Source organism: Gobio gobio, assembly GCF_949357685.1.
Source record: "Gobio gobio genome assembly, chromosome: 25".
Taxonomy (NCBI): Eukaryota; Metazoa; Chordata; class Actinopteri; order Cypriniformes; family Gobionidae; genus Gobio; species Gobio gobio.
The window spans coordinates 28,430,046-28,457,243 of NC_137121.1; the positions used below are offsets into that span (position 1 = coordinate 28,430,046).

Sequence of the window (27,198 nt, forward strand, 5' to 3'; positions counted from 1 at the left end):
AGGCTTGCCACAAGAGCGCCGCCTCTTTTGCCAAGCTCCCTCAGGAGGGGCGCGAGAAGCAACGCTCTCTTTCTGCACCTGCAGGTGCGAGGAGCTAGTAGACGGCCGAGGCTTTCCCTTTGAAACAGCCTTCCCCGAGGAGCTGGATCGACGAGGGAGATACTGTTGGAAGGCCGCCGCCTGCTTTCTCACCTCCTGGAACCTCTCGACGACGGTGTTAACCGCGCTGCCGAAAAGCCCAGAAGGCGAGACCGGGGAATCTAGGAGAAAGTGTTTCTCTCTCTCCTTCATCCTCGACAGGTTTAACCACAAATGTCTCTCCACACACACCATGCCCGCCATGGAGCGGCCGATGGAACGGGCCGTCTCCTTGGCGATGCGGAGAGACAAATCGGTGGCCTTCCTAAGCTCGAGGACATCGTCCGGAGACGGGCCCCTGCCCTCGTCGAGCTCCTTGAGGATGTCGGCCTGGTAGGCCTGCAACACCGCCATAGTGTGCAGGCAACTACCAGCCCGCCCAGCCGCCATATATGCCCTACCTACCAGCGCTGATGTATCGCGTGCTGGTTTGGTGGGCAAGGGACGAAGCGGCCTCGGGAGAGAGGTAGCTCGCGAGAGCTTCCTCTACCCTCGGCAGTGTCCCATAACCCTGTTCGGCCGACCCCCGGTACGTTCCCGAAGTCGAGTACTGGAGGGCTGGTGAGTCTGGCCGAATAGGGTTTATCCCAGGACTTACACAACTCATTGTGTAGGTCCGGGAAAAAAGGCAGACCCCGGCGTGGAGGTTGAGGCCTGCGCCTGAAGAACCGTTCATCCAGCTTACTGGGCGGCTGGATTTCCGGTTCTTCCTGTGGCCAATCGATGTTTAACTTGGCCACGGCGCGGGTCAAAACCTCCACTAGCTCCTCTGGAGCGGGTGCGTGAAGCGATGGCTCAGGCTCCACCGCACCCGCCTCGACGCTCAGCACATCCGACTCCTCGGAGCCAGATAGCTGAAACCTCGGGTTCTCCGCCCCGCGGGAAGAAGCCGCGTCGCGGGCTTCCACACGGGCCGGGAGAACATCGGACTCCTCGGACGAGGATAGGGAAAGTCCCTCAGCAGTCCCATTTCCTGTCACGAGGTCCCGCTGCGAGCCCCATGATCTACGGCGGCGCTGAGCCGCCTCGAGAGCCGCCCAAGCGTGCTGCACGCCCAGACATTGCACACACAAAAGGTGTGTGTCCGTGCCCGAAAGGAATCGCGGACACGGGTGCACACACCTCGTGAACTGTTGTTCACTAGCCATCTTTTTGGATATATATATAGACAAACAACACCAAATAGACAGACAATTTCACATATAGCGCTTCGCTGAAGAGCAAAAAAGCTAGTGTGTGTTTGCATCAGCTTCCTTTTTGTATCTTTCGGGTATGCCGTCATCTACTACGTCACGACGCACCACCAATCAGATTGGCTTGATTTCATTCATACTTCAGATGCGTAACGCTGTGGGCATTCCCAGAGTGTCGTCACTCGACGACGCAGTGCGAGTTCCCTCGAAGGGGAACTAGAGTGAGAAAAATAAGACCACTAAACGAGAGAGTAACAAAATCAAAACTAGAGAAATCCAAAAAATAAGGCTAGGGAAAATAAAGCAAAGAACTATAACTTGGCAAGATCAAATACTCTCACTAGGACGTGATTTAGCCAGACACGGGGCATACAACAAATACACACAAACGCAACGAACCAGCAAGGACATGTGGGAAAAAAGCACAATATAAAGGGACCAGAGCACATGAGGATCAGGTGAGCACAATTAGTGAAACAAGGACTAGACCAGACTAAACAAGGGGACATGGAAACAGCAAACAAGAAGGCGGAGCAATCAGAACAAATGGCACACACAAACAAAGACACAGCCATGTGCGCAACACAAAACAAGCAAAGAAACACTAAACAAGGACACAACAGACAAGACTGTTAGGGCAGGATCCTGACAGTACCCTCCCCCCAACGGACGCCTCCGGGGTCCAAACTGGGCAAAGGAAACAAAGGTGGCACCAATTGGGAGGGTGGGTGGGGAACAAAACTGGGAGTTCTAGGGCAGCCAGGAAACATGGGGGGGCAGAACTGGAAGGGAGGAAAATAATCCAGGGGAGTAGTTAGGGGCTGACCAGGGAGGTGCCGACTTCGGGAACCCATAAGGACCAGGTAACAGGGAGGGTGAGATGGGAGGAGTAGGGACAAAATTAGGAGTCTTACTGGGAGCATGGGTTTGCTCTTATGGTGTCAGAAACAGTCTTGAGGATAAGTTCTTGATTGGGGAAAGACTTAGGGAAGAACTCAGGGGCCATGACTGCATTGGCAGGGAAGGTGGATCCTTGGGGAACAGACTCAGGAAGTGACTTAACATTCTTCAAGACATCAGGGACAGACACAGGACTTGACTCGGGGGCTGCTAAAAGGCCCTCCAGGACTTCAGGGACAGACACGGAAACGCCCTCCTGGGCTGCACTGGTGTGCTCGGGGATAGACTCGGGAGTAACCACCTGGGCTGCACTGGCGTGCTCGGGGACAGACTCGGGAGCACCCTCCTGGGCTGCACTTGAGTGCTCGAGGACTGACTCGAGAGCGGGGCTCTGGGACAGCCTCCTCTGAAGCAGGCTCTGGGACAGCTTCCTCTGAAGCAGGCTCTGGGACAGGACACTGGACTGCGCTCAGGGGCTGGAGCCGACACTGGACTGCGCTCAGGACAATGATCCCAAGCATACCTCAAATTCCACCAAGGCTTGGTTGAGATTCTACAGTGATTCTACAGTGGCCATCACATTTTATTTGATCATCTCTACACTGGTTACCTATTAAGTTCCGTATCAATTACAAAGTATTGCTGCTGACCTATAAAGCCCTAAATGGTTTAGCTCCAGTGTATTTAACGGATCTTCGATCGCCCTACAATCCATCGCGCTCTTTAAGATCACTAAACTCGAGGCTTCTGGTCATTCCTAGGATATCTAAATCCACTAAAGGAGGGAGGGCATTTTCACATTTAGCTCCTAAACTCTGGAAAAGTCTTCCTGATATTGTTCGAGGTTCAGACTCGCTGTCCCAGTTTAAAACTAGATTAAAGACGCATCTCTTTAGCCAAGCATTCACATTATAAATACGTTTTATACTACAGTTAAATCGGATCAAAAGCATTAATATTCTGAACAACGGCTATGCTAATTATTTCTCATCTGCTTTTCTGTTGTTATCTCGGGACACTAGTCCCGAGGTAACTAGTTTGTCAGCTCCAGTTTGTATCCGGCCTCTCATGTACCCCTTTTCCACCAAGGCAGTGCTAGAGCTAATTCAGAGCCAGAGCTAGTCCCAGTTCATAGTTGGTTCGACTGAGGAGCCTTCTAAGAACCGTTTGCTTTTCCACGGGCTGAGAGCCACAACAGAGCCAGGCAGCGGCAGTGTTGCCAAGTCTACGGTTATGCCGCAGGCTTTTTTTCATGACCGCGGCTTGAAGCGACCCCAATTATGTAATATTTAGCCCCGGGAATGCGAATTTTAGTAGGCAACCATGCCAAAAAAACACATATTTTACCCCCAAATGTGATTTTTACCGGGGAAGCCCCCCTGAAACGTGATTGGGCTTGTTTTGAGTAGCAATTGGGCGGGTTTTGTTGTGAAAACCTGGCAACCCTGGGCAGCGGGAAACACACCAGGCTTGTTCAAGATGCATCGGCGCTGCGCACACCGATACACGTATGATAAAAAACGCATGAGTGAATCAAAAGCATAAGGAGTCATATGCTCTCGCTGGACTCGTTATCATACTGCGATCGGTCTGCACAGCTGTGTACAAGCCTTCCATCAACAATGCAAACGTTGCGTTACTATTGATTCACATGGCTTTACGATCCTACATCGGCATCAAAACACAGCGAAAACACAGCGAATCCAACACATTCATGCAGTTCGCCGTAATTTGTATAGACGGAGATTACAAACGAGCAGCAGCTGTTAATTCCATTAGCTGCTATTTCACAATGGCGGATCTCCAGTTTGTGTTCGTCTTGTTGACCCCGCCCCCCACCGCCTGACGTAATCGGTTCTTACTTCTAGCCCTGTCCTAGCCCAGCAATGTTTTGGTGCTACTTAAGAACCACTTTTCCTGGCTCGGAGCTGGGGCTTTGGGTGTGGAAACACAAAGAACCGATTTGAAACTAGGCTCTGGCTCCGATCTAGCTCTGGCTCTGCTTTGGTGGAAAAGGGGTAATGGAGACTTCAGATGCCCCAACACCTGTGATGAGACGACTCGACGCCTGTGAAGAGACGACTCAACACCAGCGTTGTTATGGCCTAAATTAATACATGATTGATTAACTTATTCTAACATTTTTCTTTAACATTCTCTTTCTAACATTTTTCAATGTACATTTATGAAATGCACTTTCTGTAAAGCTGCTTTGAAACAATGTGTATTGTGAAAAGCGCTATACAAATAAATTCGAATTGAATTGAATTGAATTCACCTGACTTGAAAATCTCTGTTGGGATTTGAAGAAGGCAGTTGAAGCATGCAAACAAAAGAATATTGGAGGCTCATGAGGAATGGGCTACGATTCCTCAGGAACAGCAGGACATAACAGCAAAAAGATGTTCTATTAAGTGCTAAAGATGCTTGACATGAAGAGGTTGCATAATTGAGACTGCAGAAGTCATTACAAGTTGCATTTTCAGATAAATTTGGGGAAACCACTTGAACATTTGTTGTGTTGAGCTATTTGAATTACTTTTTATTAGATTTTTTCTTTGCAAAGAGCTGACATTTTGCCAATAAACCTGATTTGCAATGGGGGTTGAATAATTTTGATTACAAGTGTATAAGAACATTTAGACCAGTTAGTGATTGCTATCACAATGTGAAGAGACTTTCAACCACCATAAAAAATGTTTCTGGAACCAATCACCTACCCTGCCTTTAAATATCAGAATAATGCATGCCTTCCCCCTTGTACAAATCAACATTTGTGAATTGCTCTTTTCTGCATCTCACAATATACCAGTATGTACAATTATAAAATATCTGTTGCCTGCTACATAGTATGTTTCAACTAATTGGCATCTGACTACCAATATTTGTATCTAGTAAATTGTAAACTATTCCCATGTCCACCACCACTCATTTGCTCCTTTCTTTTTGTTTAGTACAAATCTCAATCTAAAGATTTGGTTACAGATTAAATATCAGAATAACGGCTTCTCCCTTGTCAGTCAATTATTCACTAATTTGGCTGACCAGTTCTCGTTTCCTCCTATATGTATTTATATTTTACTTGTGCGTTATTGTGTTTTTTTAAATCAACATTTGTGAATTGTTCTTTTCTCCTCACACAGAGCCAGATGTGATCAGGAATCTCACAGTGTCTAATGTCACAACATCATCTGTGTTTCTGACATGGCATGAACCAATTGGAAATAGATCTTTCTTTAAACTTCAATGGATTGGTGATGAAACAAACAGAAATGTAAAAGAAATTATTAAAACATCCTATGATATCACTGATCTAACTGCTGGAGTCAAATACACATTCTGCATCACTGCTGTGGCAGCGGATAGATCAACAGAAGGAGAACATTTCTGCATCTCACAATATACCAGTATGTAAAATGATAAAAAACTGTTTCTTGCTACGGTACATATTAATTGTTTAAATTAATTTACTTCTGACCCACCAATAGACTTTTTTTCTAGTAATTTGTAAATGCGTTATAACTATACCCATGCCCATCACCACAGATTTGCTGTCTTCATTCATTTTAGTACAAATATCCATCCAAAGCTCCTATTATAGAGTAAATATCAGAAAAATGACTTTTCCTTGTCAGACTATTATTCCTTAATTTGGCTGTCCAGTTCATGTCTCGTCCTATATGTATTTCTACTTGTGTCCTGTGTGATGTTTTTTAATACCACCATTTACGATCTCTCTCTCCCTCACACAGAGCCAGATGTGATCAGAAATCTCATAGTCTCTGATGTCAGAACATCCTCTGTGTTTCTCACATGGCATGAACCAAAGGGAAATAGATCTTTCTTTAAACTTCAATGGATTGATGATAAAACAAACAGCAATGACACAAAAACTAGTGACACTTCCTATAATATCACTGATCTGACTCCTGGAGTCAGTTACACATTCTGCATCACTGCTGTGGCAGCGGATAGATCAACAGAAGGCGAAATTTTCTGCATCTCACAATTTACCAGTATGTAGAATTATAAAATATCTGGTTTTCCTTGTAAGACTATTATTCCTTAATTTGGCCGTCCAGTTCATGTTTTGTCCTATATGTATTTATATTTGTGTCCTGTATGAATTTTTAAAAATCTAAATTTACTATGTCTCTCTTTCCCTCTCACAGAGCCAGATGTGATCAGAAATCTTGTAGTGTCTAACATCACAACATCATCTGTGTTTCTGACATGGAATGAACCAACTGGAAATAGATCTTTCTTTAAAGTAAAATGGACTGATGGTAAAATAAATGGAAAGGCAATGGAAACTAGTAACACTTCCCATCTCATCACTGATCTGACTGCTGGAGTCAATTACACATTTTGTGTCACTGCTGTTACTGCAAATAACCTAACAGAAAGTGAACATTTTTGCATATCAAAATATACTGGTAGGTAGAATTTGTACAATATGATTTTTTCTGCAATGTACATGCTCAAACTATTTGAATCATTATTCTACTAAGTTGTTGTCAAATAATGATTTGACTCTTAATGTAACCTCCATCTGTAATGGGGTAGTGGAGCAGAAGGGAAGGAGTCTAGATGTGGATCTAATTGCAGGCTTTAATAATGAAATCCAAAACTCTGGAATCCAGGAAACACACAATTTCAAAGTCTAAATCTTTACAGCATTAGAGTTAAAGATGTCAACATGAATAGGGATTGCGTTAAACAAGATTTGACAAAGAACTGATGAGGACAAATGGTATGAATACACAACAGATAGAAACTAAACTAGAAACAACTTATAATGATTAGTAACTATGATAAACAGGTAACCATGATAAACAGGAAATATTTGACCGGAAGCAGAAATACATCCAAGAGCCTGTGAACATATCAAAATTTGTTTTTGAATCTAAAATAACAAATGATTTGTGACATTACCCCCTCAGCCTCTTAACCCTTTAGGCCTAAAGGCATTTTTTGAGTTGTTTTTTTCTGAAAAAAAGTAAAAACTCATAACTCCAAAACTTTAGCAAGGAGAGTCAAAAGGTAGGTATCGTTTAATTGAAAATGTACTCGGTTACTAACTTAACCTCGGTTCCATGAGATGGAATGAGTACTGTTGGGGAAAACTCTATTTCTCTGATTTCCTGAAGCCTTTTTTAATCATGCAGTGATACTGCAAGACCATTGGTTGCACGACCATTGCACGACCAAACACGGCTGACGGTGTAATGTTAGACACTGTGAGATTTGGTTTGTGCAGTGAAAGCAGTTTGAACCAATGGCAAGGCAGCAGATCTGCACGAGTCTATGGCGATAAAGCCTGCCAGAGCCCGCCTAAGTGGCTGGGGCCATCTGGCTATATAATCGGGCATTCTGCCATAGGATTTCAGATCAATTCGACTGAAGCAACGAACACTGAGCTGTGCAGCATAATAGGATGGCCATCTACAAAGTACTCGTTCCCGTGTCTCAGGAAAGCGAGGTTACGTTAGTATTGATATGCCACTCGTACTGCGTCACTAGACACTGGTGGGGAACGACTGTCAATAACCGCCTTAGACTGAGGCACTGAGTTAAGGGCCAGCAGGTACTCAGACAGTGCAGATACTAAGACAGTCGTGCCGCATTGTCTTAGTATCTGCCGGCCCTTAACTCAGTGCCTCAGTCTAAGGCGGTTATTGACAGTCGTTCGCAGCCATAGCACGGCATGATGTACTGGGTTCCCCTCCAGCGTCTAGTGACGCAGTACGAGTGGCATATCAATGCTAACGTAACCTAACGTAAAGACTACGAGGGCACAGTGGGTTAAGGTCAAGGCCCGGCCACACATACAATCGTTCTTATGGGCTACATTGTTTAGCGCACACTGGGGAGGGCCCTAGACAATTTAGGCAAGGGGAGGCAGATGCCTAAACCATTGGCTCCGACATACACCAGAGTCACAAGGGAAACATAGTGAGATTAACTTGTTAAAGGTCAGCTCAAGTGTCCGCGCTAGGCAGAAGAGTGGGTTCTAGTGGACCAAACTCAACAGAGGTGAGGTTGTAGTTATACAGACAGGACTCGTGCCTGCATGGCAGGGACATCCATGCTGTAAAATCTGGCGAAGGTGGACGGCGAGGACCAGCCGACCGCTGCACAGATATTGCCAATGGTCACACCACTGGATCATGTCCAAGATGAGGCCATGAGGAGTGAGCCTTCACTCTGATGGGGCAATCCAGGCCCAATAAGGAGTAGGCTAAGGCAATTGCATCTACTATCCAGCTGGAGAAGACAGACCATTAAAAGGCATAGAGGTATCTCGTGGATGAGGTAATAGTATTAAGCATTCTCACGGGGAGGTCCAAAGGCTCTTGTTGAGAGGCCAGAGATGCAATGCCCACAACTCAGGTTGGGGATGCCAAATCGCCCTGTTTGCCTGCGAAAGTAGGTCCTGACGCAAGGAAATGGGCTATGGGGCTGCTGAATCAACTCCGGGAACCAAGGTTGGTTCCTCCAGAGAGGGGCCACTAGGAGGACCGAGTGTTTGTGTTCCCTGATTCGCCTGATTTACACCACAGACGGAACTAAATTAAGCATTGCTTGGTAATTGGTTGACCTAAATTGGTATTATCTAATTGTTTGCTTAAATTTAACAGCTGATTGGTTGATTGTAATCCATTACATACCTTTCTATCAAAGTTATCTGATTAATTTGATCTAAGTTTGTCTAAGATTAATTTGTTCGGACACAGTTTAACTCTGTTCTTGTAATTTTTTTATTTTTATTTTTTTTACCATTTTCTAAACTATAGCGAATAAACTGTGATAATGTGAGAAATGTTAAAGGTATTTGAATACATTTTGGTTTAAAGGGGCTATATGCGTTTTTCTGAAATTTAAACTCGCAACTGACACCTGTGGCCAAAAAACAGAACTGCTCTCATTTTCTGCTCGCTCTCGCAGCGGTGGTGACGTCACATCCGCAGACAGCGCGGGAAAAGACGACCCGCCAGAAAATAGGAAAAATAGGATACAGGCTTAATAGGTGCACCCACTGTGAGCGGACAAGGTGTCAGTATGCTCATCAGGAGATGTTTGAGTCATAAATGGTAAAATAAAAAGGCTATTGTTACGTTTATTATGGGGAAAAAGTTGCATATAGCCCCTTTAACTGTATGTAGGACACTACTGTCATGTTGTCTGAGGAGACCAAGACGTAGTGTCCCCTTAGATCTGGCAGGATTGTCTGCAGGGCACAAAAACTGCCCGTATTTCAAGGCAGTTTATGTGCAGCTGTCTTTCCTTGACTGACCAGAAGCTGAAGGTCAGGTTGCCTTCGCACAGAGCTACCCGACCTGTGTTGAAGGCATCTGTCAAGTCTACCTTCCTTCTGGAAACCGTTCCCAAGGCCACGCCAGACTGGAACCAACAAGGGTTCCTCCAAGGGGCCAGGGCCATGACACAGGCCTGGTTCACCTTGATACGAAGGTGTCCGTGATGCCAGGCATGGGCTGGAACTAGAGGTTTTAGCCAGTACTGAAGGGGGTGCATGCGCATTAGACCCAGCTGAAGTACTGGTGAGGCAGAGGCCATAAGGCCAAGCATCCTCTGAAATGTTCTGACTGGGTATGAGGCTCCAGTTTCGAAGGAAGCAGACAGCTATTGTATTTTCAGAGTGCACTCTGGTGCGACTGTGAAAAATTGACCCTGAGCCTCAGACACTCCAGGCAAGGATCTGTGTGCATCTAGCTCGGTCTCTGAGTGGGCTAGAATGAGCCAGTCGTCAAGATAATTCAGAATGGAGATTCCCATTTGTTTCAGAGGGGAGAGAGCCGCATCCATGCACTTCGTAAAATACATTTTGAAGACTTCTTACTTTGTGCATTATGAAAATTAGTTCAACAGGAGAAAGAAGCGTGGGCCACACTGTTGCCAGCAGCCAATCGCAGCACTGGAATGGAGAAGCGCCAAATTGCAATCTTAGGTATTCTTTCAAAAGACACTCCTTGATGTAAGCCTATGGCCCATTACAAGGAAGGCAGCAACAGATGCAAGTTCTGAGTCTCTGGCCTGCAAAGGTGAGACACAAACCGATCAACCAAGTTCAAAGTCTCCCATCAGGTGAGACATAACAGATATACCATTCTGTGTCTGTCCGGTAAGGGGATAGACGGAAACAGATCAACCAAGTTCTGCGTCTCCCATCGGGGGAGACATAACAGATATGCCGTCCTGGTTCCATGCTCTGAATCTACAGCTTGTGAGGCAGCAACAGATATGACTATGTTTTGAGCCTCCAGTCTGTGAGGAAAGAGACCTTTACAAAGACGATGTTTAGATTCTTCTTCCAGCAAAGCAATAACAGATTCCAAGTCTCCATGTAAGAGAGACAAAAGTGGATTCACCAAGTCTCTGGCCCAGAGAGGCAGAAGATACACAGAGACATTTGCAACAAGGTCAAGCTCAGGAGAGCAAACCTTCACTTCAATGTACCTTTGTCTGCGTGTTCCAGATTGTTAAGGATCTTCTGCACCCACTTCAGGGCCTCATCTGCATGTTCCAGATTTGAGGACCCTTTTGATGCTCCTGGAGATCAGCATCCCACAGAACTTAATTTTCAAGGCTGTTGAAATGGATTCTGGCCCCTTTCCCCGCTGCATTGTTACCCAGCACAACCAGTGGAAACAGTCACTATCACTTAACCAAACCTCTTTCTGGAGACCTTGGCATTGTTGTATTTTATCAGTATATGATTTTCTAATTTTCATTGGAGGTAATATAGGTGATGCTAGTTTATAAATAATCTTTCATTCATTTGTTTGATGCATAATAAGTAGAGGTTGACGGTGAATTTTACCGACACCGATAACCTATCAACCTATCAGTTACCGATAACCTATCAACCAATATTTTTTAAGTGGATACTGGATCAAAAGTTACACAGAACAAATTCTACAGAAAATAATTTTAACAGGCCTTATTCTACAAATGCCTGTACTCACAAATCTAGAAGAAAGTTCACAAATACCCATGAACACATTCCTAAACCTTGTGGAAAGCCTTCCCAGAAGAGCTGAAGCTGTTATAGCTGCAAAGGGTGGGCCAACTCCATATTAAACCCTACGGATTAAGAATGGGATATCATTAAAGTTCATGTGCATGTAAAGGCAGACATCCCAAAACGTTTGGCAATATAGTGTATCTACGCAAAGGCATTTCAAACAGTTGACGATTATCTAATTAAAATTATGATAAAAAAAAAAAAAAAAACTGAAATCGAATGTGTTTCTGTTTTGTGTATATGTTTCTGTCGGCTTCATGAACATATCAATTTGCTTTCTCACGTCAGCTAATGAATGCATAAAAGTGACCATCTGGACATAAACTAATGCAAATAGATGGTAACAACTGTGAAATTAAACATTTGGGTCGGACTTTTGTGTATTTTTGTCACATTGTTTTAAATGCTTGAGGTACTTCTAATGTTAGCGTCCTCTCAGCCTCGACGGCAAACAAACATACTGTTGTTCTTTCTCTGCTAATGCTGCATCTAGTCATCAAAAATTTTTCTTTATAAAGATATGGCAACATGTACTGTAGTGTGCTGTATACACATTTTTGCTTTAAATGCGCACCTGATGTGTCAGCGCTCTCTGCGCAGTGCACAGCATCATGTGTCAAAACAAGCAGCACAAGGCGTCAGTGATTTCGCCTCTAGAGGCCGCTCTCATACTGTATGATGACAGCGGACCATTCTCAGCCGCTCCAGCAATGGGCGCAACCCAGAAAAACTAATCAGTATTGATTTTTGCCCCTTACCGGTTGTTTCACCAATCAGCTATTAGTGCTGATCAATTGATCAATTCACCCTTCGCCTTTTTTTTCAACTGTATTGAAGTTTGATTGACAGACGATCTGACCAATCACATCGCCAAATCTGCTGTTTGTCCGACAAAGCAGTCAGGAGAGTTAGTAGATTAACGTTGGTGGACTTGAACTTGGAAAAACGGTGTGTACTGAAGTCTTTCCGCGGTTGAAACAACATTTCTTTTAGTGTTCATTCATGTTTATTTCATGCTTATCAATGAACTATAAGGAAGATATAATCAGTTCACGAGCAGCTTTAACTGAGGCGCTACAGCGATCACGATACATTAAAGAGCCACAAAACTGTATTTAAATTTCTTAAAAATATGACAATTTCAAATTTGAGACTTTGTTTCATATCAAAAGTAACTTGCTCTGTCCTGTCTGTCTGAGTGTTGTCAGTGTCCTCTTTGCTCCGTGATGTATTTTCTCTACGTGAGAACGTGTGTGGTGTGAGAGCGCCATGGCTTGTCGGACATAGCAACAGTAACTAAAGGGGGCGGGTCTTTGCGAACGGTCAATTGGTGGACCTCCTGGTTTTTCACTGACGTGTGATCTAAAAAACAACGTCAGCGGTGACGCGAGTACCAATCACTACATAAATGGGATACATAGTAATGGGAGGGAGGGCCAGAGCCAAGGGAGGAGAACATACGTATATCAGAATGAAACAGAAATTACTAAAACATCCTATAATATCACTGATCTGACTGCTGGAGTAAATTACACATTCTGCATCAGTGCTGTGGCAGCGGATAGATCAACAGAAGGAGAAAAATTCTGCATCTCACAATATACCCGTATGTAGAATGTAAAATATCTGTTGCTTGCTACATAGTACATACTGACCATCCATATTTGTTTCTAGTAAATTGTAAAAGCACTAGAACTATTCCCATGTCCACCAATACTCTTTTTCTCCCTTATTTTTTGTGCAAATCTCTATCTAAATATTCTGTTAAAGTGTAAATATCTGAATAATGCCTTCTACTGTGTCAGTCAATTATTCACTCATTTGGCCGACCAGTTCATATTTCCTCCTATGTATTAATGTATTAATATTTTGCTTATATGTTGCAGTTTTTTAAAAATCAACATTTGTGAATTGCTCTTTTCTCCCCACACAGAGCCAGATGTGATCAGAAATCTCACAGTGTCTAACGTCACAACATCATCTGTGTTTCTGACATGGAATGAACCAGTTGGATATAGATCTTTCTTCAAACTTCATTGGACTGGTGATAAAACAACTGGAAATGTAACAGAAATTTCTAATACTTCCTATAATATCACTGATCTGACTGCTGGAGTCAATTACACATTCTGCATCAGTGCTGTGGCAGCGGATAGATCAACAGAAGGAGAACATTTCTGCATCTCACAATATACCAGTATGTAGAATTATAAAATATGTTTCTTGCTACTGTAAATAGTACATGTTAAACTAATTGACTTCGGACCCACCAATAGATATTTTCTAATAATTTATAAATGCACTATAACTATACCCATGTTCAGTCCCACTCATGTGCTGTCTTCATTCATTTTAGTACAAACATAATTCCAAAGCTCACATTATAGAGTACATATCAGAAAAAATGCCTTCCCCCTTGTCAGTCTATTACTCCTTAATTTGGTGACCAGTTAACGTTTCGTCCTATATGTATTTCTACTCGTCTCCTGTGTGATGTTTTTTTTTAATATCACCATTTACGATGTGTCTCTCTCTCCCTCACGCAGAGCCAGATGTGATCAGAAATCTCACAGTGTCTAACATCACAACATCATCTGTGTTTCTGACATGGAATGAACCAACTGGAAATCGATCTTTCTTCAAACTTCATCGGACTGATAATAAAACAATTGGAAATGTAAAAGAAATTACTAACACATCCTATAATATCACTGATCTGACTGCTGGAGTCAATTACACATTCTGCATCAGTGCTGTGGCAGCGGATAGATCAACAGAAGGAGAACATTTCTGCATCTCACAATATACCAGTATGTAGAATTTAAAATATCTGTTGCTTGCTACATAGTACATTCTGACCATCCATATTTTTTTCTAGTAAATTGTAAAAGCACTAGAACTATTTCCATGTCCACCAAGACTCTTTTGCTCCCTTATTTTTTGTGTGCAAATCTCTATCTAAATATTCCGTTAAAGAGTAAATATCAGAATAATGCATTCTCCCTTGTCAGTCAATTATTCTCTCATTTGGCTGACCAGTTCACATTTCCTCCTATATGTATTAATACTTTGCTTGTCTGTTGTTGTTGTTTTTTTTTTAAATCAACATTTGTGAATTGCTCTTTTCTCCCCACGCAGAGCCAGATGTGATCAGAAATCTCAAAGTGTCTAACATCACAACATCATCTGTGTTTCTGACATGGAGTGAACCAATTGGATATAGATCTTTCTTTAAACTTCAATGGACTGATGATAAAACAAACACAAAAACTAGTGACACTTCTTATAATATCACTGATCTGACTGCTGGAGTCAATTACACATTCTGCATCACTGCTGTGGCAGCGGATAATTTAATAAAAGGAGAAACTTTCTGCATCTCACAATATACCAGTATGTAGAATTATATAATATCTGTTGCTATATTTAAACTGACTTCTGACCACAAATATTTTTTTCTTGTAAATTGTAAAAAGCATGAGAACTATTTCCATGTCCAAGAAGTTTTATTTGCTCCCTTCTCTAACGAAAGCTTCTGTTAAAGACTAAATATCAGAAGAATGCCTTACCCCTTGTCAGTCAATTATTCTTTAATTTGGCCGAAAAGTTATGTATTAATACTTTGCTTGTCTTTTGTAATTTTTTTAATCAATATTTGTGAATAATTATTTTCTCTCCAACGCAGAGCCAAATGTGATCAGAAATCTCATAGTCTCTAACGTCACAACATCATCTGTGTTTCTGACATGGCATGAACCAATTGGAAATAGATATTTCTTTAAACTTCAATGGACTGGTGATAAAACAACTGGAAATGTAACAGAAATTTCTAACACTTCCTATAATATCACTGATCTGACTGCTGGAGTCAATTACACATTCTGCATCAGTGCTGTGGCAGCGGATAGATTAACAGAAGGAGAACATTTCTGCATCTTACAATATACCAGTATGTAGAATTATAAAATATGTTTCTTGCTACTGTAAGTAGTACATGTTAAACTAATTGACTTCTGACCCACCAATAGATATTTTCTAATAATTTGTAAATGCACTGTAACTATACCCATGTTCAGTCCCACTCATGCGCTGTCTTCATTCATTTTAGTACAAATATCATTCCAAAGCTCACATTATAGAGTACATATCAGAAAAAATGCCTTCCCCCTTGTCAGTCTATTACTCCTTAATTTGGTGACCAGTTAATTTCTCGTCCTATATGCATTTCTACTCGTGTCCTGTGTGATGTTTTTTTTAATATCACCATTTACGATCTCTCTCTCCCTCACACAGAGCCAGATGTGATCAGAAATATCAGAGTGTCTAACATCACAACATCATCTGTGTTTCTGACATGGCATGAACCAGTTGGAAATAGATCTTTCTTTAAACTTCAATGGACTGATGATAAAACAAACAGAAATGACACAAAAACTAGAGACACTTCCTATAATATCACTGATCTGACTGCTGGAGTCAATTACACATTCTGCATCACTGCTGTGGCAGCGGATAGATCAACAGAAGGCGAAACTTTCTGCATCTCACAATATACCAGTATGTAGAATTTAAAATATATGTTTCTTGCTACTGTAAATAGAACAAGTTAAACTAATTCACTTCTGACCCATAAATAGATATTTTCTAATAATTTGTAAATGCACTATAATGTACTCGGTTACTCACCTAACCTCGGTTCCCTGAGAGAGGGAACGAGTATTGCGTATGGGAAAAGCTCCTTTTCTCGAGAATATGAAAAAACTTTTATTCATATAAGTATCTATACAAAACGCAGTGCCGCTGCATAGCAGAACAACAGAGCGAGCTACGCGCCTTTGAACCTATGACGAGGTGGCTGAGAGAGCGAGCCAATAAGGCACACCAGAAAAACCCACCGAAAAGGGTCTTTTGAATTAGCATACTGAGGCTATATAAGACCGCGTTTGACCGTAGGATTCAGGTTTAAAAATCGACTGAAACGATACCCTGAGAAGCACAAGCACGGCGCGGAACGCAATACTCGTTCCCTCTCTCAGGGAACCAAGGTTACATGAGTAACCGAGTACTTTCCCTTTCGAGAAGTCTCTCATATTGCGTATGGGAACCCAATTTAAAACGTTGTGCATGCTGACTGACCCAACCAGGTCTGAGGAACCAGAGACACTAAAAATGGATAACCGTGAATCCCTGGTGAGGCCGACAAGAGTAGGCCTCATTTAAGGGAATGAAAAAGGCAGAATAGGATCGGCCCGTATGAAACACCTTACCGGACATAGTCGGGGCTTATGGTATAATGTAACACATGTTTGTGAAAACAATTTGTAATGAAGAATGGGACACGATAGGAAGTAATTCAGGCCCATAGAATGGTTGATAGAGCTTATCAAATGGAGAAAATCCCAGCCTGTAAAGCAGGAGCCTCCAATTTAAAGAATCTGATAAAAGTGGACGGCCTCCTGCCCCTTTAAGAAAGTGTACAATAAGCTCGCTTTTCCCCAGTGATTGTCCCGCGACATGAGCATGATAAGCTGCTATGGCGGCAATGTATACTTTGACCATGGAGGAGGGATTGACCCGCGTCCATTAGCTCTTGAAGGAAGGCGAGCACTTCTGCCACCTCGCACGAGTGTGCATCGAGGTTTCGTGCTGTACACCAGTTAGAGACCTCCTCGGCGGAATCGGCCATGGGGCTGTGTCTGACATCTGAGTCAGTTCGGAGACCCATATTCGTTTTTTCCACAGCGGAGCTATTAATAGCACTGTGGATTCGGTTTCCCTGATCTTTCTTTTTTTTTATCAAAATTTTTATTTGAATTTATTCTCAATCAGGAACTTATCAATGTCTCCATGAACTATGTACAAACAGATGCCATGAAAAGTGTCTGCAATGCAAAAAAATAAATCAATAAATCAATAACTAAAATAATAATAAATCAATAACTAATGAATAAAAACAGTAAAATATACATGAGCATACATATGCAGAGAAAAAGGAAAAATGGAATGTCATCATTTCAATTTATCTAACAGCAACTTTGCAATAGTTGACCAACTCTGAATAGTTTTTTCTTTTGCGCCATTAAGCTTAGCAGTGGTACCTTCTAGTAAGACAATGTCTCTAAAATAAGATAACCAGAGGAAAGTTGTAGGAGTGGCTGGTTCTATCCATAGCTTAAGAATAGTCTTTTTTGCAGCAGTGCTTGCTGCCAATAAGGTCCTGCTTTGGTGAGCATTAAGCTGGAGAGCGGAATCATCTAAAAGTAGAAATAACACCGGGTCCAGAGGTATATCCAAATGTAGAATGTCCGAAAGCACAGTACATACAAAAGTCCACAAAGAAATCACTGTGGGGCATTCCCAAAACATGTGCAAATAAGAGCCTACTATAGATGAATCATATAAATGACAGTATGGATTAGCTCTGACATGCATCTTATACAGCACACTAGGAGTGATATAGGCTCTATTAATACATTTGTAGTGAATCATCTGGTGTGCCAGGTTCTTAGATGCAGTGAAAAATCTGGCCCATACCACACCCCAGTCAGGTTTAGCTAAACCTTCCTTTTCCCAGGAGTAGACTGCTGGAATATAAGAGTACTGCATTAAAAGAGCAGAATTATAAACCTCAGAAACTAAGCCATTGACGGGGGTGTCAGGGCCCAGCCACACCCACAGGGGATGCGGCAGGATGCTAGTAGCCCAGGGGACCCCATAAGCTTTCAGGGCTGACCTTAATCTTAAATATAAGAAGAAAGAGAATCCAGGTAAAGAAAATTCTGTACTTAAGTCCTGGAACGATTTGATGCCCCCGTCACTGAAAATGTCATTCAGGGTGTGAACACCTAAGTCAGACCAAGCTTTAAAAACAAAGGGTTTGTTACCAGTCTGCAAACAAGTATTATTCCATAATGGAGTTATCTTGGTGTATAAGAAGGGGCCTCCCATAATTTTCTCAACCTTTTTCCACACATCAAGGGTGTATTCGACAATTGGTCCAAAATTTTTCTTAGAACATTTAGAAACACCTGAAAAAGGTAGATCTTGTAGGCGAATAGGATGGGCAATGTTGGCTTCTAAATCTCGCCATGGAACCAAGGAATCAGGATTAACCCAGGTCTTAATTGGTCTTATTTGAAATGCTATGTTATATAATTTGAAGTCAGGAAATGATAGACCCCCATCAAGTTTCTTACGCTGCATTGTCTTGAGTCGAATTCTGGGTTTTTTCTTATTCCAGATAAATCTAGAAATAGTCGTGTTGAGCTCCTTGAAAAAACATTCAGGCGGTGCCAAAGGCAACATAGAGAACAGAAAATTGACCCTAGGAAGTATGTTCATTTTAATAATGGATATTCTTCCATGAAGAGCTAAACATAAGGGGGACCACCGATCAAACATCTTCTTTGATCTTATTCAGAAGGGTTTGATAATTACCTTTAGAAATTAGATTAAATGAAGGAGATATGGTGATACCCAAATATGTAAACTGTTTAACTATAGGAATCATGGGAGGTAGGTTATTAGATTCCTGTCTCGCTGAGTCATTAAGAGGTGTTAAGGCAGATTTATTCCAATTAATTTTGTAACCAGAGAGAGAACCAAATTTTTCAAAAAGCTTTAAGCATTCAGGAACGGACACAGAAATATTGGAAATATAGAGCAAAATGTCGTCAGCATAAAGAGAGATTTTATGCAAAGTATTTACACAGATAATGGGTTGTATAGTTGGCGACTGACGTACAGCTTGAGCCAACGGCTCAATTGATAGGGTAAAAAGCAAGGGCGATAGTGGACATCCTTGGCAGGTACCCCGACCGAGAGCGAAAGGTTGAGACACTAAGGAGCCAGTAAGAACCCTGGCTGAGCAGTTATTATAAAGTTTTTTAATCATTTTAATAAATCCTTGTCCAGCCCCTACATGTTCCAGGACCGACCAGAGAAAGCTCCATTCTATTCTATCGAAGGCCTTCTCCGCGTCTAATGAAATGACTGCGGAGGAGGCTGGATAAGAATTGGATCTATGTATAATGTGTAATAGTCGCCTGATGTTATCGGATGCGAATCGTTTTTTGAGAAAACCAGACTGATCGTAGTTAATGACTTTATCTATACATTTGTTCAGTCGAAGAGCTAGAGTTTTAGCAAAAAGTTTGGCATCAGTGGTAATTAAACTAATAGGTCGGTAACTAGCACAATCTGAAGGATCCTTACCCTACTTAAGTAAAAGGGTTATGAGAGCTGTGTTTTGGTCCCTATGGAGGGCTCCATGTTCAATTGCGAAATTAAATGAATTTAGTATAAGTGGTGATACTATATCCCAAATAGCCGAAATTAATTCAGCGGGAATTCCGTCACTGCCTGGAGCTTTGTTCTTTGGCATGGAGTCCAGAGCCAGTTTTAATTCTTCAAGTGACATGGGCCAGTTAAGCATCTCCTCGTGAAGTTCATCAATTTTAGGAAGATTAACCCGTTGCAGAAAAGATTTTGATTGTTCGTAGCTTATAGAGGAATTAGAAGTGTATAGATGATCATAATAATTTTTAAAAGTCTGGTTTACATCTTCAGGTTGAGTGCATAAAATACCGTCACTCTTTATAGCGGTTATGTTTGCTCTAGATTCCATCTGTTTGATCCGTAATGCTAATAGTTTACTTGGTCTCTCGCTGTTGAAGTAATAACATTGCCTTGTTCGATGCATAATAAATTCAGCTCTGTATAAAAGAAAACCTTTCAGCTCAGATTTAAGTGCATTTAGTTTTTTGGCCTTCTTTTGACAATAGGAGTTTTTGAGATCCTGTTCCAACGACTGAACTTGTCTCTCCAATTCGTTCTTACGGTTATTCCTAGATTTCTGACGAAAAGAAGAGAAACCAATGCATTTTCCTCTAATGAAGCATTTTGTTACCTCCCATAAGGATTGAGGGTTATTCGTAGAACCCCTATTTAACTCAATAAACTCTAATAAGGAGGTGCGTAGTTGTAATAGAAATTCTTGATCATGAAGTAGGGATGTATTAAACCTCCAGCGTTTACGCCCAGAGGAAATAGAAAATGGGAGAAGACTTAAAGTTACTGGGGAGTGGTCTGAAAGAAGAAGAGGTAATATATCCGTATTCTCAATAAATGGGATATAAGCTGGTGATATAAGCAGATAGTCAATGCGCGAATAGGATTTGTGGCGGGATGAAAAGAATGTATAGTCTTTGACACTATCATTCCTCAGCCGCCATATGTCACACACGTTAACCTGTTTTATAAAATCATTGAATAGCTTCGACGGGGCAAAATCAGAGCGAGATATCTGGGATCTATCAAGTTGGGGATTATGCACAGCATTGAAGTCACCACCTATCACAAGGTGGTAATCATTAAAACTTAGAATCATACGGACAAGCTGTTGATAAAACTCGCAATCATATTCGTTGGGGGCATATACAGAGATAAATGCACATTTAATATTGGACCATGTGCCAAGTACACAAGTGATACGCCCATCTGAATCACTCTTAGAACAATGTATGGAAAAGGGAAGACGCCGCGCTATCAAGATCAGGACCCCTTTAGTTTTCTTAGCAGATGAAGAAAAAGAAACTAATTTATAATACTTATTCTGAAACCGATGAGTGTCACAAGCTTTTAGATGAGATTCTTGTATTAATGCAACGGAAGCACGTTTAGATCTTAGATAATCCAAACATTTAGTTCTCTTAATGGCGCCATTTAAACCATTGACATTCCAAGAAACTATATTAAGAGCCATGAGTCGGTCTCAATATGCATACTGAATACAAAATCAAAATGGGTGAGCTTACAAGGATAGTTCATGGCATCTGGAACTTTAAATGAACAACAACAAGAAACGAATCGAAAGGCAGAAAGCAGAGAGATAGAACGAACTCTCCTGCCTGCCAGCACAACATCCTCGTCTGGATACGTGGCCATCACAACAGTCGATCACTCGAGTCCAAAAGCCGACTCGGCATCGCAGTTTACCAGTGTCGGGCTCGGCATAGTCCGTCGCGGTGTTCGTTGCTGGGAGTTACGGGCTGCTGGCGTCCATTAAAATTGCTTCCCTGATCTTTCTGATGGCCTGTGGCAACATCACGATCGGATGAAAAACATACAGAGGGTGTCTGAGCCAGACATGGGCCAGCGCATCCTTGCGTTTGGAGAAAAATATTGGGCAGTGACCATTGTCTTCCGAGGCAAAAATATCTACTTTCGCTTTGCCGAAGGTTCTCCAAGTCAACTGAATTGTTTGCGGGTGAAAGGACCATTCCCCTGAGGGAATGTCACGTCTGGATAACATATCCGGACCCTGATTCAGGATACCTGGCACTCAGGTTGTACTCTGTCCATAAAAGGAGATGTTTCATCATGTGTAGAGCGTCTGATTTCTGACAGCCCTGGTGATTTGTATAGGATACCACTGACATGTTGTCCGTTCGGACCAAGACGTGGTGACCCTTTATGTACGGAAGGAAAGCTCCAAGCGATAGAATAACCGCTCTCGTCTGCAGCCTTTTCTCTGATTCTGCCCATCAGGCCAGAGACTGGCTTGCCAGTTTTTTCACCGTCAGTATCTTGAATGAGTGCATCATAAGCACTTTGTTCATATGTCTAAGGTATGGGCCTGAGGCCACAATCCTTTTTCGGGACGAGGAAGTAGCGACTGTAAAAGCCTAACTCGCTTAGAGTCGGGTGCACGGATTCCACCGCTCCCTTCTCTAACAGTGAGCTAGCAGCACGTGACTCACTCTGCTTCTCACTGAGGTCTCAACCACGGCACGAAAGCGCGGGGGGTTTGCAAGCGAACTGTAGCGAGTAACCTCGTTTTATTATGTTCAAAACCCAATTTTAAATACCAAGACTGGCCTGGCAGGCCTGGGCTCGTGAAGCCAGGGGTTGAATTCGATTCAGGGGTGGGCTGCTTAGTAATAGGGACCCGGTAACCGGTTGCTTTGTGCTGTAACACTGTGAGCTTGTAACACTGTGGGGATAGTATTTATGTTTGGCGGCGCAGGCTTTGCAGTGGGCGCGCATGGGGCGAGTGCACTATGTGAAAAGTGCTTGGGTGCAGGGGTGCTGACTGTAAAGTGGGCACATTTCCTACATAGAAAAAGCTCTTTTTGTGATTCATTGTAAGTAATGTGCAGTGGCGCGCACTGTGTAGTGGGCGCAAACTTGCTTTTAGAGTACTCCCGGTGCAAGCCAGTGAACGAGTCCACAGGGGTAAATGCGCAACAGCGTTAGTGTGCAGACGAGCGTGTTTGACCACAGGCTAGTTGACTACAATATTTACATCTCCAGCCACCTGAATCAAGGGAACTGGGAGAATATAAGGAAGTCCATGGTGGTAATCCGGCCGCGGCGGGATTTTTGAGTGATTTTTTGGCGCTGAATTAACAGTGCTTATGCAGGGGTGCACACTGTGTAGTGGACACATTGCCTACAGTGTTGAACCTCTCCAGCCGCCTGAAGAGAGGGGGGGCTGGGATAATGAGAACTCCGGTTAGTTAGAGTGTTTCCAGCTGGGTTGTGTATGCAATCCTTCCGACGGAACACTGTTTGTTGTTTTGTTTATTATTTTACTTTCTTGTTTTTGAGGGTTATCCTGGGTGGAGATCTAACTCTCTGTCGGGGGTACGCTTTCGGACTTTCAGTCTGACTGATCGTCACTGAGTTCAGCGTTTAATGCCGCCCCGAGCCCGGTACACCTTCGAAGACTAGGTAGGCATTAGTTAGTGTTTTCTGGCAGATAGGAGCTGGAGTTTCTCAGATTATAGAGGTGAACCTATTCTACAAAATTTGTGAGTAATTTCGCACGTGTTTATAGGGCGTTATTCTCTTTCCTTCGTACCTACAATGTGTGTGACTTGTGGTAAGTCATTTTGTGAATGAGTAGGTGACGAAATAGACGGAAGTAGTTCCGCTTCTAAGCAGTGGCTTATGGGAGTTGTAGTTCTCGTTAACACGACCATCTCACGTGTGTGAGCGGGTTGTTTTGTTTTTGTAGTATAAGTGTACGTACAAGCGAAATGTCTTCGGTGCTCGAGGATTTCTTTGCTTGTCCCTCAGAAACTTTATTTGAGAAGTGTACAAAGGAGCAGTTGTTACAAATTGCTGAACGCTTCAGTATCGATCTCACTACTCATGATAAGCGACTGAAGGAAACACTTGTGTCTACGTTGAGGCGATCACTCGTAGAGAGGGGAGTTTTGGAGGTAAACCCTGAGTTTATTGCTCCTAGTGAGTCTTTTGTGTTTTCTCCTTGTGAGGTTGACATTGAAAGTGAATCAAAATTTCTCGATTTGTCCCTGCAAGAGAAACAGCTATATTTAGACTCTGCGAAGATCCGCGCTGAGCGTGAGGATCGCGCTATGAAAGAGAGAGCGGTAGAGCGAGAATTCGTTGTGCGAAAACTGGAACTTGAGTTGGAGAGAGAACGGGATGATCGAGCGTTTCAGTTAAGGAAGTTGGAGTTAGAGTTGTCAGTTAAAGAGGCAGACGCTGCGCGAGTTGACGTGCCTCTTGTTGTACCGCGGCCGGTTGAATCACCTGTGTTTGACGTTCACCGGAATGTGAGATTAGTTCCGCCATTTTATGAAAAGGAAATAGAGAAATATTTTTATCACTTTGAACGTGTTGCTCTATCCTTAAAATGGCCGAAACAGTTTTGGACTTTGCTGTTGCAGTGTGTTTTCACAGGTAAAGCACAGGAAGTGTATTCTGCTCTCACCCTAGAACAGAGTGGTGATTATGATGTGGTGAAATCTGCTGTGTTACACGCATATGAACTCGTGCCTGAGGCGTATCGCCAAAAATTTAGAAATTTTAGTAAAACTGACGAATGTACTTATATTGAATTTGCAAGAGAAAAGGAAAATTTGTTTGATCGATGGTGTAATTCTATGAAAGTCACAACTAAAGAGCAGTTAAGAGAATTGATGCTTTTGGAGGAGTTTAAGCACTGTGTTCCTCATGCTGTAGCTACATATCTCACTGAACACAAGGTGAATAAACTTTCTGAAGCTGCTCTCATGGCTGATGAATTTGTGTTAACCCATCGTGGGACATTCAGTTCAGTCAGCTTTAAAACTGACGTAAATAAGTCTGATGCGATGGAGTCACTTTCTAGAGTGTAACGTCATGATTTCTGTTGCATGTTTCTCTCGTCTCTCTCTTTTTGCATTTCTAGGGCCCAGAAGTGTTGGAAGATGGAGTGGAGTGGTAGATGCTTCATGATCGATTACTACCTTGATGATTGTCCTTGTTCTCATGAGTTGATTGACATTAATTTTTCTTTTTGGATTCTTTGCAGAATCTTTTTGAGGAGGGAGGTGTTACGACCCTGTCTCCTATTGTGTTCTGAGGGTGTGATTGGCTGCAGACAATCATACTTAATTGATTAATTTATGGGCGGAGGGTATAAAAGCTGTATCCACCTGCTCATCACTACTTCCTCTGGGGGAACATCTCCAGAGAAGTCATTTTGCTCCACTTTGTTGTTGTCTGTTTTAGTTATCATTTCTCAACATTCCTCACCAATTGGATTATTATTTTTCCCCTGTATTGTTAAAATCCCTAGACTTTGTTATATTTCTGTAATGGATCACTATTTGTGCTTAATAAATAATCTTGTAAGTCAAACTATTCATTTTGCATGTGTGATCCTCTTTATGTAACGGTCGAGAACGAGCTGGCCGTGACATAAATTGGAACCCAAATTTAAAAACCCAATTTATGTTATGGCCAGCTCGTTTTCGACCGTACATAAAGGATACAAGTACACTGAATGACTTGCAAGTTTTTATTACTCTTCAATATTCAGATAAATTAATATAACAAAGTCTAGGGTTCAAAATCAAAGGGGAAAAATCATAATCCAAATGGGGAAGAGAAAAGGTGGGTATGGGTTGTAAACAAAAGGTATCTCCAAAAATGACTTCTCCAGAGGGTGTCAATCCCCTGGACGAAGCAAAGTAGAATGGTGAAGGCCAAGGCTTTATCCTCTCCTTCATTAGGTGGAAAATAGGGAACAGGTGTGTACACTCTCCTGCGCTCTCATTAACATAGCGCCCCCAGCAGGCGAACAAGTGGAACGCAGGGTCGTAACACCTCCCTCCTCAAAAAAGATTCGACCACGAATCTAAACAACAAAGAAAAGACAGTTAAAACACTTCCAAGAACAAATACAAAGAAAAGTTCTGGGGATCCAGAGAAACGTCGTCTTTTCAATCTTCAACACCTCTGGGCCCTAGAGATGCAAAGAAAAAGGAACAGGCAACGCAGAAATGTTACGCTCTAGAAAGTGTGTCAGCGATAACGTTATCTTTTCCTGAGACTGGTCAAAGGCACCTGCCAATACCCCTTTAAGAGGTCGAATTTGCTGACGTATCGGGCAGAGCCAACATGATCGACGCAGTCATCAATTCGAGGTAAAGGGAAACAGTCCGGCTTTGTCACGGAGTTAAGTTTTCGATAATCTGTGCAGAATCGATATGAGCCATCAGGTTTATTTACTAAAACACAAGGGGAACTCCATGAACTGAAACTAGATTCAGCCAGATTATGAGCAAGCAGATAGTTCACCTCTTGTTTCAGCAAATTTCTTTTGAAAGGATTGACTCGATAGGCGTTCTGTTTAAATGGACATGAGGTTCCTACATCGATATCATGTTCGATGACAGAAGTGCGACCGGGAACGTCAAGGAAAAGAGAGGGAAATGACATCACCAACTCAGTGACATCACTTCTCTCTTTCTCAGTCAAATAAGAAAGATGAGAGGACAGGTTAAGAAGAATCTCAGAGTTTTTAAGTCGCCCGTCGACCTTTTCTCGAGAAAGGAAACTCTCATCCTCATCAGCATTCTCTAAAGAATCCCCACTCGTGCTGTGAAAGAGAGGAGACGATTCTGAAAAAGAGTCACAAGAGTTTACCACATTAACAGTAACGGAACGAACAGGAGCTATATACAATTTCAACAGGTTACTGTGACAAACTTGTACTTTTTTTCTCCGGTCAGGAGTATTCAACAGATAGTTATTATCGGAAAGACGTTTAGCTACACTGTAGGGGCCTGTAAATTTAGCCTGAAATGGGTTGGCAGGTAGAGGCAGCAAAGCCAATACTTGATCACCCACCTGAAACTCCCTCAGCTTAGCTTTTCTGTCAAAATGTTGTTGCATTTTTATTTGAGATTTACTCAACTTCTTTTTAGCGAGAGCTCGTGCCTCATACAATCTACGCCGGAATCCACTCACATAATCTGAAATATTTTCAGAAGGTTTAGACGTTCGCCACTCATCAGCTAACACAGCCGTAGGTCCTCGCACTACATGTCCGAACACTAATTCATTTGGGCTAAACCCAAGACTTTCTTGGATTACCTCACGTATCGCTAATAACATCCATGGCAGACCTTCTTCCCAATCCGCATCGAGTTCCACACAATATGACCTCAAAAGGGACTTCAGAGTTTGGTGAAACCTCTCAAGAACTCCTTGACTCTGCGGATGATAGGCACTGGAAATATTGTGGTTTACTCGAAGTTGACGCAGGGCTTTTGAGAACTGTTTTGACATGAAGTTCGAACCCTGATCGGACTGAATAACTTTGGGAATCCCAAAGGTCGACATGAAATTAGTGAGGGCCTTCAAGACAGATTTAGTAGTGATGGACCTTAGCGGATAAGCAGAAGGATAACGAGTAGTCTGGCACATGACGGTTAAAAGGTATTGGTGACCAGTCTTAGAACGGGGCAAAGGACCAACACAGTCAACTATCAAATGCTCGAAAGGTGTGGAGACGACAGAAATAGGCTGCAATGGAGCAACAGGTACTTTTTGATTTGGCTTACCGGTGATCTGGCATGTATGACAAGATCGAATATGTTTTGCCACATCTCGTTTTACCTT

At 42.5% G+C, this 27,198-nt stretch overlaps 1 protein-coding gene across 1 annotated transcript in view; it reads left to right on the plus strand.

The window, feature by feature from the left end:
- The window catches only part of LOC307122055 (receptor-type tyrosine-protein phosphatase eta-like), a 79,024-nt gene that overhangs the window by 21,375 nt on the left and 30,451 nt on the right, over positions 1-27,198 (plus strand). Inside the window, exons 4-11 of the mRNA XM_079809866.1 lie at positions 5,375-5,638; positions 5,984-6,247; positions 6,404-6,667; positions 13,211-13,474; positions 13,824-14,087; positions 14,416-14,670; positions 14,963-15,226; positions 15,571-15,834. Of these exons, the coding sequence (XP_079665992.1) occupies positions 5,375-5,638; positions 5,984-6,247; positions 6,404-6,667; positions 13,211-13,474; positions 13,824-14,087; positions 14,416-14,670; positions 14,963-15,226; positions 15,571-15,834 (2,103 nt within the window). The remainder of the gene's footprint in view (positions 1-5,374; positions 5,639-5,983; positions 6,248-6,403; positions 6,668-13,210; positions 13,475-13,823; positions 14,088-14,415; positions 14,671-14,962; positions 15,227-15,570; positions 15,835-27,198) is intronic.